The sequence below is a fragment of the Macaca mulatta genome, chromosome 6 (assembly GCF_049350105.2).
Source record: "Macaca mulatta isolate MMU2019108-1 chromosome 6, T2T-MMU8v2.0, whole genome shotgun sequence".
Lineage (NCBI taxonomy): Eukaryota > Metazoa > Chordata > Mammalia > Primates > Cercopithecidae > Macaca > Macaca mulatta.
Window position 1 is genome coordinate 35,052,210 of NC_133411.1, and position 15,778 is coordinate 35,067,987.

Sequence of the window (15,778 nt, forward strand, 5' to 3'; positions counted from 1 at the left end):
CCCACGCTATTTCTCAGAGGAGCTACTGATCAACCCAAGGTCTCTTAGAACCTAATGAACCTACTGTCACAGGCTTATGTCAAAAACTTCCCGTGGGATACATTTGCATTTAACCAGCGTTTTAATACTTTCACTCAAAAGAGTGATTCTGATGACTGGAGTTTTGGATCACGGCAAGGTAGACATTTGGATAGGGTGGGGGCTGATTATCCTTCCTTGTAGGGATTCTATGCATTGAGATGATCTTATCACAGGGACAGATCACAGGGCCAAAATGTTTACGGGCAGCCTATCCTCCACAGGCACAGTGCACATCAAGGGCCTTTCAGTGCTTGAGGTTCTCTGTGGTAGAAGGGCAGGGCCAAGAGGCCTCCTTTACTATACATCCCTGGATTTCTGGACAAATAGGCATAGGGAGCCCAAGAAGATTTTACTTTACCCCATTCTAATATAAGCCCTTCTTTCATCTAGATTAAAATAAGTGCCTAGTATATATAGGTTCTCAATAAATATTTATTGAATCAATGAGCAAAGATAGGCTTCAAAGAGCAAGAGTTGATCAAGAAAGTTCACTGGATTTTGCCGGGCGCGGTGGCTCAAGCCTGTAATCCCAGCACTTTGGGAGGCCGAGACGGGCGGATCACGAGGTCAGGAGATCGAGACCATCCTGGCTAACACAATGAAACCCCGTCTCCACTAAAAATACAAAAAAAAAAATTAGCCGGGCGTGGTGGCGGCGCCTGTAGTCCCAGCTACTCGGGAGGCTGAGGCAGGAGAATGGCGGGAACCCGGGAGGCGGAGCTTGCAGTGAGCCGAGATCGCGCCACTGCACTCCAGCCTGGGCGACAGAGCGAGACTCCGCCTCAAAAAAAAAAAAAAAAAAAAAAAAAAAAGAAAGTTCACTGGATTTTTATAGCTATGAGTCCTGGAAGGTTTGATGGTTCTTATTAGCACTATAGGCTCTATTTGTGATTACAACAAAATGATATTTTCATGAGAGTAGAAGGGAGAAAGGTGTAATCAAACCAGTCTGCCTACTCAGTGGGGACCTGCTCCCCATATCCTGTCCTCAACATCAAACAGTTAAAAAGTGGACTGTTTTCTGTAAAGATATTTCATGTTTCTACATTGTAGAAAAATAAAATAGCAAAGGATTGGAAATCCCACTGGCTAAAAGTAACAAGAGTCTTTAATGAGGCTCTGCAAACAAGCTTCCTGATTGTTTATATAGCTACATGAAGAAACCAGTTTTAAAAAGGAAATCATCAGTGGGATAGGAAAGAGGTCTGCATTTTGCCAGCAGATGCAGTTTATTCACAAGGAGAGCTTTGTCGTATTAGCAAGTTTGTTAAGCTGTTTCTTCTACTGATAGGAAGTCAGGAGTTGACTAGATCAAAAACACTGTCTTTACGACAGCAGCAAAGAATAGTGAGAATGTCATGGGTTTAAATACCTGGTAAGCCTTTCACCTGCCAGCCCTCCCTGCTTTACTGCCCCTGGGTTCCATATAGTCTCTGGTGTACCTGGTGAGAAGGACAGCCACATCGTGATGAACAGGATTGAGGTCACTCTTGGGATTGATACTCTTCTGCCACTTGCAGAAGCTAGACAGTGTCTTCTCCGCATGATGAACTATTTTAAGTCCTTGCTAGAGAAAGAAGAGGAAGAGATTAGCATGAGTGAGCTCACTGTGTTCAGGGACCATTGCATTAGGCATTCGTCTCCAGAGGCGTCCAAGTTGGATGAATTCACGGTGGGTGCATCAGACATTTGGCAGTCATGTGTCAGAGGCCAACTGACTGCTCTTTACCAATCTTCTGCCTTGAACACTCCCACTCTAATGACCTCCACTAGAAGAACCTGAAGGAGAAAACTCCAAGACAGAAATTATCACTGGGACAAGCAACCCTTGAAGAAAAATTTAAAATATATTAGCAATAACCAAGAACTATTTGAAGGTCTGTTTCTGTGTCTCTCTGCATCCTAAGCCAATGCAATATCAAAGAGGCATTTTTATTTCTAATGCAAAATAAACAGATTTTCAACAAAAGGTTTTTCTTCTCATGAGACATCCTGCAAGGTTAGGATTGCACTGGATGTTTTCTGACCCTTGAATTTTATCTTGGTTTGACACTCATGGGTGAAGGACAGTGGATGACATAATCTCTCCTGGCTGCTGACCACTTAGGAGAATTGGTCATCTGACAACAAGTAGGATGCTGTAGCAGATGCCCCTAGCCTGCAGCTCTAAGAGCTTCTGAGGCCCATGCCAGGCCTGTGGCATCTGCCTTGCTGGTAGCTACTACTGGGGCCAGGAGGGAAGGGATTATTCCAAATTATCTGAATGAACACTTGTTGAATGGGGAGAAGAAAGAGATAATCAGCTCTTTAGGGACTCTGGTTTAATTTGAATTTCTAAAGGAGAAATTACTTTCACTTGCCTCTTTTCTTCAGGGCCTCCACATAGAGCCATCCCTGGTACAGGCTGGATTCCACTAGGAGGATGATTAACCTCCACTGGCTCACTCTCATCTGAGCCTTGCTCTGGGCTCGGTCCAAGAACTTCAGGACAGTCTCTGCATCAAATTATGAGCTTGCTTCTCTACCATTCTGTATTTTGCTGAGGCCCACACCCAAATCATAAATGGCCTGAGGGGCTTCAGTTATGTGTCAGAGGCATTTTCAGGTCTCTTCATCATAAGTAACTATTATAGACCAGTTTCCTTTTGTGAAAACACCAAAAAGTGGCTTATGATGTGTTAAAAGTCACTGAGCTGCTCAGCATAAAGAATTTAGATGGAAGAAATCGACTTCATTATTTTAATAATCTTCATTGTTACATCATCCAGTAGCATGATATATGGTAGAGGAATTCTGGGGGACGAGCTGGGAATGAGGGAGTCAGCCTCCAGTTCAACCAGCCAAGCTGCTGCTAGATAAACAGTCCTCCCCAGATGGGAGCAAATGTGCCCACCGATCATAAAAAACTGGCCAGGTGGCATGAATCAGGAATAAAGGGAAGGGAAAAGAGAAAAGGAAAGAAAAAAAGGAGGGAGGAAGGAAAGGGAGGAGAGAAAGAAAGGAAACATTTCTTGATCATTTACTATGTGCCAGATACTTTTACATATGCTGTCTCTTTTAATTGCATCTACTCAGTATTATCTGTAAAGAAGGCATTGTCATTTTTATTTTATAACAAGGGAAATTAAACCTCAGAGAAGTGAAGAACTAGATTAAGGTCACTTAGCTCAGATATTGAGACAAAGAATATAAGAAAGGTTCCTAGATAAAACTTGGAGTTGCAGCTGGTCACCAACCTCACTGGGAGGGTGCCTCAGCTCCAGCTCCTTCAGACAGGAAGGCATATTATCACATAAAGCATCAACTATGATCAGATATTTTTCTGATCTGTTTTTAACCCTACATTTCTTTGTTATGTTTTGGGAGAGGTCTCTTAGAGAACACTCATTAACTTAACATTACCATTTACAGTTACCAATAGTATTACCACTTGCAATTGTTACAAAAAGTGAAATACTTAGGTATAAATTAACAAAACATATACAGGATCTGTATCCTGAAAATTATAAAATGCTGCTTAAAGAAGTCAAAGGCCTAAGTCAAGAGAGAAACATACTGTGTTAATGGATTTGAAGATTCAACATAATGAAGACATCATCTATGCTCCCAAGCTATGAATGTATAGCTTTATTGCAATTCCAATCAAAATCTCAGCAAGTCTGTTGTAGACACACACACAAGCTCATTCTAAAATTCATATCAAGTTTATTTAAAAGGTTCCAGGCTTCAGATTAGCTAAAGAAATTCTGAAAAAAAAAAATAAAGTGGAATGAATCACTTTACCTCATATTAAGGCTTACTATATAGCTGTAATAGCCAAGACAGTGTGATACTGGTGCAGGGATAGTCACATCGATCAATGAGACAGACAGGGGACCCCAAAAGTGACCCACCTAGACATGCCTAACTGATTTTTGACAAAGGCAAAAAAGCAATTCACTGAAGGAAAGATAGCCTCTTCAATAAATTATGCTGGATAGCAAGAAAACAAATAATCCAATTGAAAAATGGGCAAAGGACCCAAATAGGTATTTCTCAAAAGAAGACATACAAATGGTCAACAGATTATATACATATATATATATATATAAATTCAACATCACTTATCATCAAGGAAATGCAAATTAAAACTACAATATGATATAGTCTCATACCTGTTAAAATGGCTATTATCAAAAAGATGAAAGATAAGATTTGGAGAGGTTGTGGAGGAAAGGGAACTATTGTACACTGTTGGTGGAAATGTAAATTAGTAGCCATTGTGGAAAACAGCTTGGAGGTTTCCCAAAAAATTAAAAATAGAACCACCATATGATCCCACAGTCCCATGGGGTATATATCCTAAGGATATACAATCAGTATGTTAAAGAAAAAATCAGATACCAAAGAGATATCTGCTATGTTCACTGCAGTATTACTCACAATAGCAAGATACAGAATCAACCTAAGTGCACATGGACTGACGAATGGATAAAGAAACTATAAGATATACATATCATATATATTCCATTATATGTATATAATGGAATACTATTCCGCCTTAAAAGAGCAGGAAATACTGCCATTTGTGACAACATGGATGAACTTTGAAGATATAAGTGAAACAAACCAGGCACAGGAAGATAAATACCACATGATCTCACTTATGTGGGATCTAAAAAAATTAAACTCAGAAGCAGAGATCAGGGGCTGGGGGAAGAGCTGGGAGAGGTTTGTCAAAGGATTCAAAATTTCCATTTAGATAGGAGGAATAAGTTCAAGAGATCTATTGTACAACTTAGTGACTGTCGTTAATAACAATGTACTGTACTGTACACTTGAAAATTGCTAAAAGAGTAGATTTTTAAGTAGTCTCATCACAAAAAAGCAAGTATACATGGTAATATATGCGTTAATTAGCCTGATTTAGCCATTCCACAATGTACACATATTTCGAAACATGTTGTACACCAAAAATAAATACAATTTTTGTCAATTAAAAAATAAATTTAAAATGTACAAGAGAGAAAGAGAGAAATCAAGAAGAGGGGCCTAAACAGAAGCCAAAGCCATGGGCAACAGCCAAGAATTACACCAAATGTGAAAGAAAGACATTAGGTGGAAACCATGGATGTTGTGCCAAACCTCTATTAACCTCAATAGGGAAGACACCAGGTTCAAGAGGTGGAGGAAGAGACCCAAGGCCAGCAAATGAGATGCCATGTCTTATTAGGGGCTTACGTGACGGGAGAGAGTCCAGTGGCGGGCTGGACAATGTATCTGCCATCCCACCATCTATCCCTCTGCCTCCCATAAAGATTTATGGGGATCACATCTCTCAGCCGGGAGATGAAGCAGGAACATAAGGCCTAGAGGCAGGGAAAACATAAGGCCCATTCACACTTCGGCTATCACAGGAAATATCCTCTCCCATATCACAGGAAATATCCTCTCCCTGGGCATATCCCATAAATGACTTTGTAACTTTACGTCATCCTCTCCATTTACAAAGGGTGTACACCAAGTAACAAATGGAATCCTCTATGGGGTATTTAAACTGCCCAACATTCTGTAACGGGGCCTTTGGGTCTCTAAGCTCAGTCCTGCTCCCACATTGTGGAGTGTACTTTCATTTTCAATACAACCCTTCATTCCTTCCTTGCTTTGTTTGTGTGTTTTGTCCAATTTTTTGTTTAAGACACCAAGAACCTGGACACCCTCTACCCTTAACATACACAGTCCAGTCGCGCAGGGCTGGCCAGAAAAACTATAACCACCTGCCGACATCATGTAGTCTATATAGTATTTTTTTTTTTTTTGAGACGGAGTCTCGCTCTGTCGCCCAGGCTGGAGTGCAGTGGCGCGATGTCGGCTCACTGCAAGCTCCGCCCCGCCGGGTTCACGCCATTCTCCTGCCTCAGCCTCCCGTGTAGCTGGGACTACAGGTGCCCACCACCACAACTGGCTAATTTTTTTTGTGTGTGTGTGTGTGTGTGTGTGTGTGTGTGTGTGTGTGTGTGTGTGTGTGTTTAGTAGAGACGGGGTTTCACCATGTTAGCCAGGATGGTCTGGATCTCCTGACCTTGTGATCCGCCCGTCTCGGCCTCCCAAAGTGCTGGGATTACAGGCGTGAGCCACCGTGCCCGGCCTATATAGTATTTTCACTTAATAACCTCCTGCTAATAACCTCCACCTGGCAACCTTCATTTACTCCAAAGCTCAGGGCCTCAATCCCCTGTACAGCCTGTGTTCCACAGGATGGGGGAGAGGCTCCGGTGTTTATCATAGATAAGGAACAAATCTCTGGGGTGACTCCTCTGGATTCCCTAGCTTGTAACACACATTCACATGTATCTTCCATACAGGGTCTTTTTTATTTTTTTATTTTTATTTTTTTTAAATTTTTTTAATTGAGGTGGAGTCTCATTCTGTTACCAGGCTGGAGTGCAGTGGCGTGATCTCAGATCACTGCAACCTCCACCTCTCAGGTTCAAGGGATTCTCCTGCCTCAGCCTCCTGAGTAGCTGAGACTACAGGTGCATGCCACCATGCCCAGCTAATTTTTGTATATTTAGTAGACTCAGGGTTTCACCATGTTGGCCAGGATGGTCTTGATCTCTTGACCATGTGATCTGCCTGCCTTGGCCTCCCAAAGTGGTGGGAATACAGGCGTGAGCCACTGCGCCTGGCCACCATACAGGGTCTTTTTAAGGGTATGCTTAAATTATTGCTATTAGGTGTGTTTATAACAGATTAATCAGTTTTTTATATATGTGAGTCCCAATGAGGTTCTACATAATAATAAATCCACATTTCATGCTTAGCACGTTATGGCTTATCAATTACTTCCATACTTTATCTTATTTGATTTTGTGAACAACTGTGTGAAGTATTAATAGTTAGGAGAGTGATGATTAACCCTGTCTACTGATAAGAAGAAAGTTTACTTTAGTAATTAGAATTGATCACTAATGGTTTGCAAGTGGTAAAACCACAAATAGCACATAAAGCTTAAGAGTCATCACTTACTGAAACCCCATCTTTACTAAAAATACCCAAATTAGCTGGGTATGGTGGCATGCACCTGTAATCCCAGCTTCTTGGGAGGCTGAGGCAGGATAACTGCTTGAACCCAAGAGGTGGAGGTTGCAGTGAGCCAAGATCATATCACTGCACTCTGGCCTGGGCAACAGAGTGAGACTCTGTCTCAAAAAAAAGATTTCTCACTTACCAAGACTCACACTTGAAAGAGTAAATATACAACTTCATTAAAATAAGAATAATTCTGTTTGGTTGCAATTGGTTACACCACTGGTTGTATCTGTAGCATTTTCGGCATATTTGCATTTTCCATAGGTCCTCCATTATTTTATATGCACCTCAAAGACTATATTTTCTCTATAACTCTCTACTTTGCTATGGTGGATGGGAGGATATTGAAGCCCTGCTGATGATTAAATGACCTGAAAACTTACCAAACTCTGTTTAGAGCCCCAATAATGCCTAGCATGGTTCTAAAACACCTTATGAATGACAGCACTCATTAAATCAAAGACTTCTAAAGATAGCTAGATAATTAAATATCTATGTATCTTCTATCTTCTAAAAATAATTAGATAACTAAGGATCTCCTCAGTTCTCAGCCACATTCTCCTGACAGCTGTCATTTGAACTGGAGTGGAACTTGGTACCAGTTAAAAAGTCATTCTCTATTACTTAGGCTGCCAGAGGCAAGACAGGGAAGCTCAAAGGCAACAGTTTTGGAAATCATTAAGATTCCCGAGCTCCTTTGAAAGACTTTTCTCGATGAACTTCACCGTACTACTGCACCTGCTTCCAATATCTTTCATCCTAGCATTTGTTTGAATGTGTGCAAGATGCTAGGAAGCAAACCTGACAAATGCTCACCCCAGGCAACAAGAAATAAATGACACAGATACTCCTTGAGTTACAACTGAGTTACATCCTGATAAACCTGTCAATTGAAAATATCGTAAGTCAAAAACGCAATGAATACGCCTAACCTACCGAATATTGTAACTTAGCATAGCCTACATTAAATGTGCTCAGAACACTTATATTAGCCTACAATTGGAAAAAAATCACCTCATACAAAGCCTATTTTACAATAAAGTGTTGAATATCTCATGTAATTTACTGAATACTGTACTAAAAGTGAAAAGATTATATGGGCACTTGAACTATGATTTCTACTGAATGTATATAATTTTCTCAAGTCAAAAAGTCATAAATGGAACCACTGTAAGGGGACACCCGTATTTGTGTTCTGATATTTACTGGTCCTGGCATCTGTTTTCGCCTAGGGATCTGTTCCTTGATGACTGATCTACTGATTTACATTACAGTTAAAACTGCCTTGGAGGATTTTTTTTTTTTTTTTTTTTTTTAAATGAGGCAGGGTCTCACTCTGTCACCCAGGCTGGAGTGCAGTAGCACAATCCTCTAGGGTTTAAGCGATTCTTGTGCCTCAGCTTCCTGAGTAGCTGGGACTATCGGCCTGCACCACCACACCCGGCTACTTTTTCTATTTTTTGATAGAGATGGGGTTTCACCATGTTGGCCAGGCTGATGTCAAACTCCTGATCTCAAGTGATCCGCCTGCCTTGGCCTCCCAAAGGGCTGGGATTACAGGCATGAGCCCCCACACCCAGCCTCTGGAGGATTCCAATCAGATACTTAGATGATTTGTTCCTCCCTCTTACCCTGCAAGTCAGTCACCATTTATCAGACCTGTAACTTTCCCACTGGTGATACAAATTTAGGGCAAATATCTTGATTCAATAGCAACTCAAGTTCTCAATTTCTTTGTTTTTTGGGGAGAAACTGCAGACAGCAAGCAGAGTCAACCCAAAATAAAAGGTGTTCAAACTAAAACAATAATGAAACATGCATTTTAATAAAGATATGTAAGGTAAACAAAAATGGGGCTTTGCATTCATTTGAAAATAGAAAAACAATGGTCTGAATGTAATCAATACAATTAGTTGGTGGACACAAACTTTCGAACAATTGTTAGAAATTTTATTCGAAACTTTAGAATAAAATTGAACATGTGTATGTTCAGCAAATCGTAATTCTTTACAGTCCTCCCTGGATTATTATGGTTATTTCTAAAGCTCTTTTCCATAAAAAAAGAATACTCTTTCTCTAGTCTTTCTCCTGTTTTCTACCACAGTCTTCTGTTTGTTGCAGTGATATCATCCAAGTCCCTGAAACTTTTGACAACGTTTCATGTTGCCCATGAGGATGTTGCCCATGGGGATGGGGAAGCTCTTACCCAAGCCATACTCAATCTGTGAAACGTTCCACAGTGAATCCTGTACCAACAGGTAAAGTCCAGGCATCATGTAGGACATGTTATTAGTTCTACTGTGTGTGTTTATTGTGTGAATAGTATGACCTGGGAATAATTCCATTTGCTTTTGGAATACATCACTATATTTGCACTCTATAATGTAGTAGATCTGTTAAACTTTTACTTAAATTAATATTACGCTTATTCTGCACTTCTTGAATATAAGAGTTGAAGGCCAGAAGGTATAGTATTAAAAGAAAGGCAAAAGTCTTAGATTAAGAAATTCGTAGTGAAAAATTCAAATCCAGATTATAAAGCATTATTTGCACTTGGGAAAAATAAATATATAGTGCTGGAGCAACTAGACATCCACAGGCCAAAAACAAATAAAAAGAGAGAGAGAGAGAGAGAAGAATTTCAATCGAAACCTCACAGCTGGTACAAAAATATTGGTAAGATCATAGACTTAAATATAAAATGTGAAACTGTGAAACTTCTAGGAAAAAAAAAAAAAACAGGAAATCTTAGGAACCTAGGGATAGGCAAAGAATTTATAGACTTGACACTAATAACACAATTAATAAAAGGAAAAACTGATAAATTGGATCACATCAAAATTAAACACTTTTGCTTTGAAAGAAACCTTATGAAGAGGATAAAAAGATGAGCTACAGTGTGGGAGAAAATACTTGTAAACCATATATTTGACAACGGACTTATATTTAAAATATGTAAAGAGCTCTCAAAACTCAACAATAAAAAAAATAAGAAAATAGGCAAATGTTGTAAAGAGACACATTGCCAAAGAGGTTATACAAATAGCAAATTAGCACATAAAAAGATATTCAACATTACTAGCTATCAGAGAATTGCAAGTTAAAACCACAATGATATATTACTCATATTTACCAGAATGGGTAAAATAAAAAATCATGACAACACCCAAATGCTGGTGAGGATGTGGTAAAACTGAATCATTCATGGCCGGTGAGAGTGGAAAATGGTACAGTAGTTATGGAAAAACAGTTTGGTAGTTTCTTAAAAATACTACATAGGTGGCCGGGCACAGTGTCTTACGCCTATAATCCCAGCACTCTGGGAGGCTGAGGTCACTTGAGGACAGGAGTTTGAGACCAGCCTGGCCAACATGGTGAAACCCCTTCCCTACTAAAAGTACAAAAATTAGCCCGGTATGGTGGCGGTATCTGTAATCCCAGCTACTCAGGAGGCTGAGGCAGGAGAATTGCTTGCACCCAGGAGGCGGAGATTGCAGTGAGCCCAGATCGCGCCACTGCACTCCAGCCTGGTGACAAGAGTGAGACCCCATCTCAAACAAAAAACAAACAAACAAACAAAACCCTACATAGGCAATGACCATATAATTTAGCAGTTGCATTCCTGTGCCTTTATTCCAGAGAAGTGAAGACTTACGTTCACACAAAAACCTGTAGTTGAACGTCTATAGTAGTTTTATTCATAATAGTTAAAACCTGGAAACAACCCAAATGTCCCTCAGTGGGTGAATGGTTAAACAAATAGGCACATATCATAGAATACCACTCAGCAAAAAGGGGACAAACTCTTGATACACACAATTTGAATGGATCTTAAGTGAATTATGCTGAATGAAAAAAATACAGTCTCAAAAGTCACATCTGGAATTATTCCATTTATATGACATTCTTGAAATGATAAAAATCATACAGATATATTATTACAGAGCAGATTAGTGCTTTTCAGGGATCAGGTAGGTAGGTGGAAGGGAAGTAAAAAAGGTATGAAAGGGTAGCACTAGGGATGCTTGTGAGGGAACTGTTCTAATGTTAATTGTGGTGATGGTCACACAAACTTATACGTGTGACAAAAATCGCATAGAACTAAATGTATACACACATGGTCATGCGCATGCACACGCCACTGTGTGCATCTGAAGGTAGGTGGCATTGTTGAAATATCACGCTCTGGGTTGTCTTATTGTACTAAGACTACACAAGATGTTACGATTAGGAGAAAATGAATGAAGGGTAAAAGGAATTTCTCTGTACTATTTCTTACAACTGCATGTGAATGTACAATGAACTCAAAACAAACAGAAAAATACAAAAACACCTTAAAAATAACTGGTCTGAACCAAGGCTGCAGGGTTGCAATAGGAGATCTTATAACACTTTCTGGTATGATCCTATGCAGATTATTCACTGATGATATGTGAGAACTTGTACCTTTGAATCGAAGGGAACCTGCAGTCTTTCAGATGAGTTACAGTGTGTAGGAAGAGCCCATGCACTCACACAACCATGCACCCACATACTCACATACCCATACACACCCACATACTCACAAACACACATATCCACATACATACACACACACCCACATACATACACACACATCCACATACTCACATACCCACACACCCACATACTCACATACACACACACCCACATGCTCATATACACACACACGCACATACATACACACACCCACATACCCACGCACCCACATACTCACACACACACACTCACACACATACAAACCCATATACTCACATACACACACACACACTCACATACACACACTCACTTACACACACTCCCACATACATACACACATACATCCACATACATACACACATACACACAGATCCACATACTCACATACACACACCCACATACATACACACCCACACATATACACACACCCACATACTCACATACACACCCCCCCACATACATACACACAGATCCACATACATACACACACATACATACACATGCATCCACATACATACACACACACATCCACACTATGCCACATGCACACACTCACACATGGATACACCCACACTAAAGTTAATTAAGATCCCTAATTAAATAGCCATGAATATAAAAGCTTATTAGAGTTGAAGCAGCTACACAGGCAGAAATAGAGCTCTTGTTCTCCATTAGCGCACAGAGACCTTGGCAAGGGCACGCTGTTGAAAGGGGGATTTTATCAGATCTGAAAAGCTCTATCTTTCAATATTGTCCTTTTATACATTGGCTTGAATCACCGTTTTGAAAATCTTACATTCCAATCTCTGTGTGTCTGTTTGGAAAAAGTGAATGTTGACAAAGGTCCAGTCTCCCACATTCCTGAACCAAATTCAGCGTCAGCAAGGACCCACCTTCATCATTGTGGAGAAAGCAGAGTCATCTCCCAGATGTTGCATTCCAAATGCTGCCTCCAGCGTTTTCATCATAATGAAGAGCCCATTTCCCTGAAGGGCTCCAGGAATTATGCATTTAATAGTCCCATTTAAAGAGTGAGGGACAGTACCTTAGCCAAGTCACAAAGCAGGCATTGGCAGAGCAGGGCTTGGAACACAGGTTTGCAGCTGTGAGTTTAGGACTAGTGGTTTCCAAACTATTGAGGACTTCTCTAAACTCTGCTTTGAATAATTGGAAAGACTTAGCAATTAACCAATGAATGATTATGGCTTATTTCTACTCCTCAACTTCACGATCCTACCCTCACTGAGGAGACAAACAGAAAAGCAGATAACCTCTTCTTTTGAGATCCTTACCTCTGTCCTTTTCTTACTCTCTGTCCACTTCCTGGGCTCCTCTGTGAGCCCTTCTTCTTCTGCCTTTCCTTTGGTTCATTGCTTAGTTCACTCTCAATCAGTCATAGTTTTGGAAATCACTCCAAAATATGATTGTTGGCTCCCACATCTGTATCTCATTCCAAACCTCTCCCAGAGTTCAAATTTATGAACCTAAATCTCCTGATGGTCACCTCCACAGGTACTTCCAACTCAGCATCCCCGAAATCCTTTCCTCCCACTTCAACCTGCGATTCCTTCTGTGCCTTCTGTGGTTGCAGGAACCACCATCAGCCCAGTTGCCCAATCTAGAAATGCCAGTGTCTTGAAAGCTCCCTCTCCTCCCATATCCTGCATCCCAATCTGTCATCATGTGCTGCTAATTTTACCTCCTCTATATCTTTGCTACTTACTGTCCTTAGCCCAAACCTTCATTTTATGCTTGGTTTACAATATCCTGGCCCTTTTCAAATTCATCCTCCTCACTGTTGCCAGGTGGATCAAAACAAAAGTCTGTCCATATCATGACCCATGGCTCAAGATCCTTCGAAGTCTAGCCTCCAGGAAGCTCTCCCTTCATTTGCAACCTCACAGTTTATGCTCCAGCAACAACTGCTTGTATTAGCACTCCCTCAGATCCCCGTCACATACTCCCACACACCTTCCTTTCTTCAATATGTTCCCTCTTCCTAGATTGCCTTTTTCTCTTACCCCCTTTAACCCATTCAACCTCTACTCATTCTTTAAGATTTAATTTGGGCATTTCCAGGAAGCTTTCCCTGCCCCCTAGTCTGGTTTAGGTTCCTGCCAATATACCTTCTTCATACTTGGTTCACAGCACTTCCTGTGCTAAGTCGTAACAATCAAATTGTATGCCTGTTTTCCTCTTAGCTCCTCCAGAACAATAATTGAGGTTTATTCTTCTCCTTGTCTCAAGCGTTGAATATATCCTGGTTTACAGCAGGTATACTGACTGACAAAACTGAGGATGCACACCACCCATGAAGGAAAGGAGAAAAGGGAGAGAATATATCCTTTAGGCCAGGAAAAGTAAAGATTAGGTGAATGGGAGGTTTTGTGATAAACTACCAAAGAGGCATGTTCTCCTATGGGTCAGGGAAGGGGCAGTAAAGAGGCCAGAAGTTTGAGAGTTCAGTAGAAAATCTGCAATAATAATTCCAGTGCCTGTAATAGGAACTGCCAGTAGAAGATTCTACATGGGTGTCTCATGTTTCTGCACATCATCTGAGCAAAGACATAGGTTTTGTTCTGGAGTATCCTTTGAAGGATGTTGTAAAGGAAACAGCCTTAGAAGATAACATTTTTCCAGGGAAAAGGAAAGATTTACTTTATGTCCATAATAACAAAGGTGATGGCTTCCTCTGGGGCGAAAGTTGAATAAGTTTGCTTACAATCTATTTTAAGGGATTGGGGCTTTCTTATTTTGGGGGTCTTAAGCTGGGATAAAACCCACTGTATGCATAGCATACACTTGGGCTGCCTGCAACACCCCAGTGCAACTTATGGGACAAGAGGGACAGGTGCAAACCGAAGCTCATGTCCCATTATGCTGTGAGCAATAAAGTCCTTGGTCTGTGACTCAGAATTTTCATGTCTTCTGCCAGCATTGCATTCATAAAAGCATGGCAGACTAACTTGTTAGCTTGCAAGCAGGGTAAAATCTTAGATTGCTATGGCTTGAATGTCCCCTCGAAAAATCATGTTGAAATTTGATTGCCAGTGTAAAGACATGGGGAGGTAGGACCTTTAAGAGGTGATTAAGAGCCCTTGTAAATGGATTAATGGTTATCATGGGATTTAGTTTGTTATTGAAGGGATGAAAAGGATGAGTTCAATCCTATTTTCTCTCTCTATCTTGGATGCTTGCTTGCCATGTAATGCCTTCCACCATGGAATGACACTCACCAGATGCTGGTGCCATGCTCTTGGACTTCCCAGTCTCCAGAACTATGGGCCAACTAAACTTCTGTTCTTTATAAATGGCCTAGTCTGTGCTATTTTGTTATACAGAATGGAGCAGCAGGTGATGGACTAAAACACAGACCCTGCCTAGTTCTTGACAGGAATAAGGAGGATAACAGAGAAAAGGTGATCAAGCAGTAGTGAGAACCACGTTAAGGTTGGACCACCTAAATATATGGACAGGTCTGCATGGTTGTTGAGATTTCTAGCAGCAGGGCTGTTGGGGAAAGAGTAAAAGAGAGGGAAAGAAGCTGAATAGTAAAATAAAATGTCAACATAGGATATTCTTCTTACATTCCAGTTTTGCTATAAGAGTAATTCTGAAATAACCTGAGAGATAGTCATTGATGAGGGGAAAAAATGCTAGGGCTTTAAGTCTACTCTCAAAATATTTCTTGCTTTCTTCCCATTCCTATTTAAAATTCCTCGTGCAGACAAAGCAAGTGCACAATTAATTGGGTTGATGATTACTTACAGCTTGATACTTTGCCCCTGTGTAGAACTTCCATCTGTAATATGTGACATTTAACACAAATTCAGGGACAGTGTCTTTTCTATTAAATGTCACAGAAAGCTGTAATTGAGCACATTTTTTTCAACCTCTTCAGCGTCTTAATCTCTAAGTCTCAGAAGGGGTTAAGTCCAAGAAACACTCATTTAATTTACAGAATGCTCTCTATCGCAGGAGCCTTGAGAATAGTAATGAGTTATGGATTAAAATGAGGCAGCCCTAAGCACACAAAAAATGCAACAGGACTTCAGAGAGACTATGATGGCTCACAATAAATGTGAGGGAACTTGTGCTAAACATTTTCCATAAAGCATCCTGGAAACTA

The 15,778-nt window shown here is 40.5% G+C and overlaps 1 protein-coding gene across 1 annotated transcript in view; it reads right to left on the reverse strand.

The window, feature by feature from the left end:
• ADAMTS12 (ADAM metallopeptidase with thrombospondin type 1 motif 12) overlaps window positions 1-15,778 on the reverse strand; it is a 377,381-nt gene that overhangs the window by 133,376 nt on the left and 228,227 nt on the right. Inside the window, exon 6 of the mRNA XM_015139808.3 lies at window positions 1,524-1,648. Coding sequence (XP_014995294.3) covers window positions 1,524-1,648 — 125 coding nt within the window. The remainder of the gene's footprint in view (window positions 1-1,523; window positions 1,649-15,778) is intronic.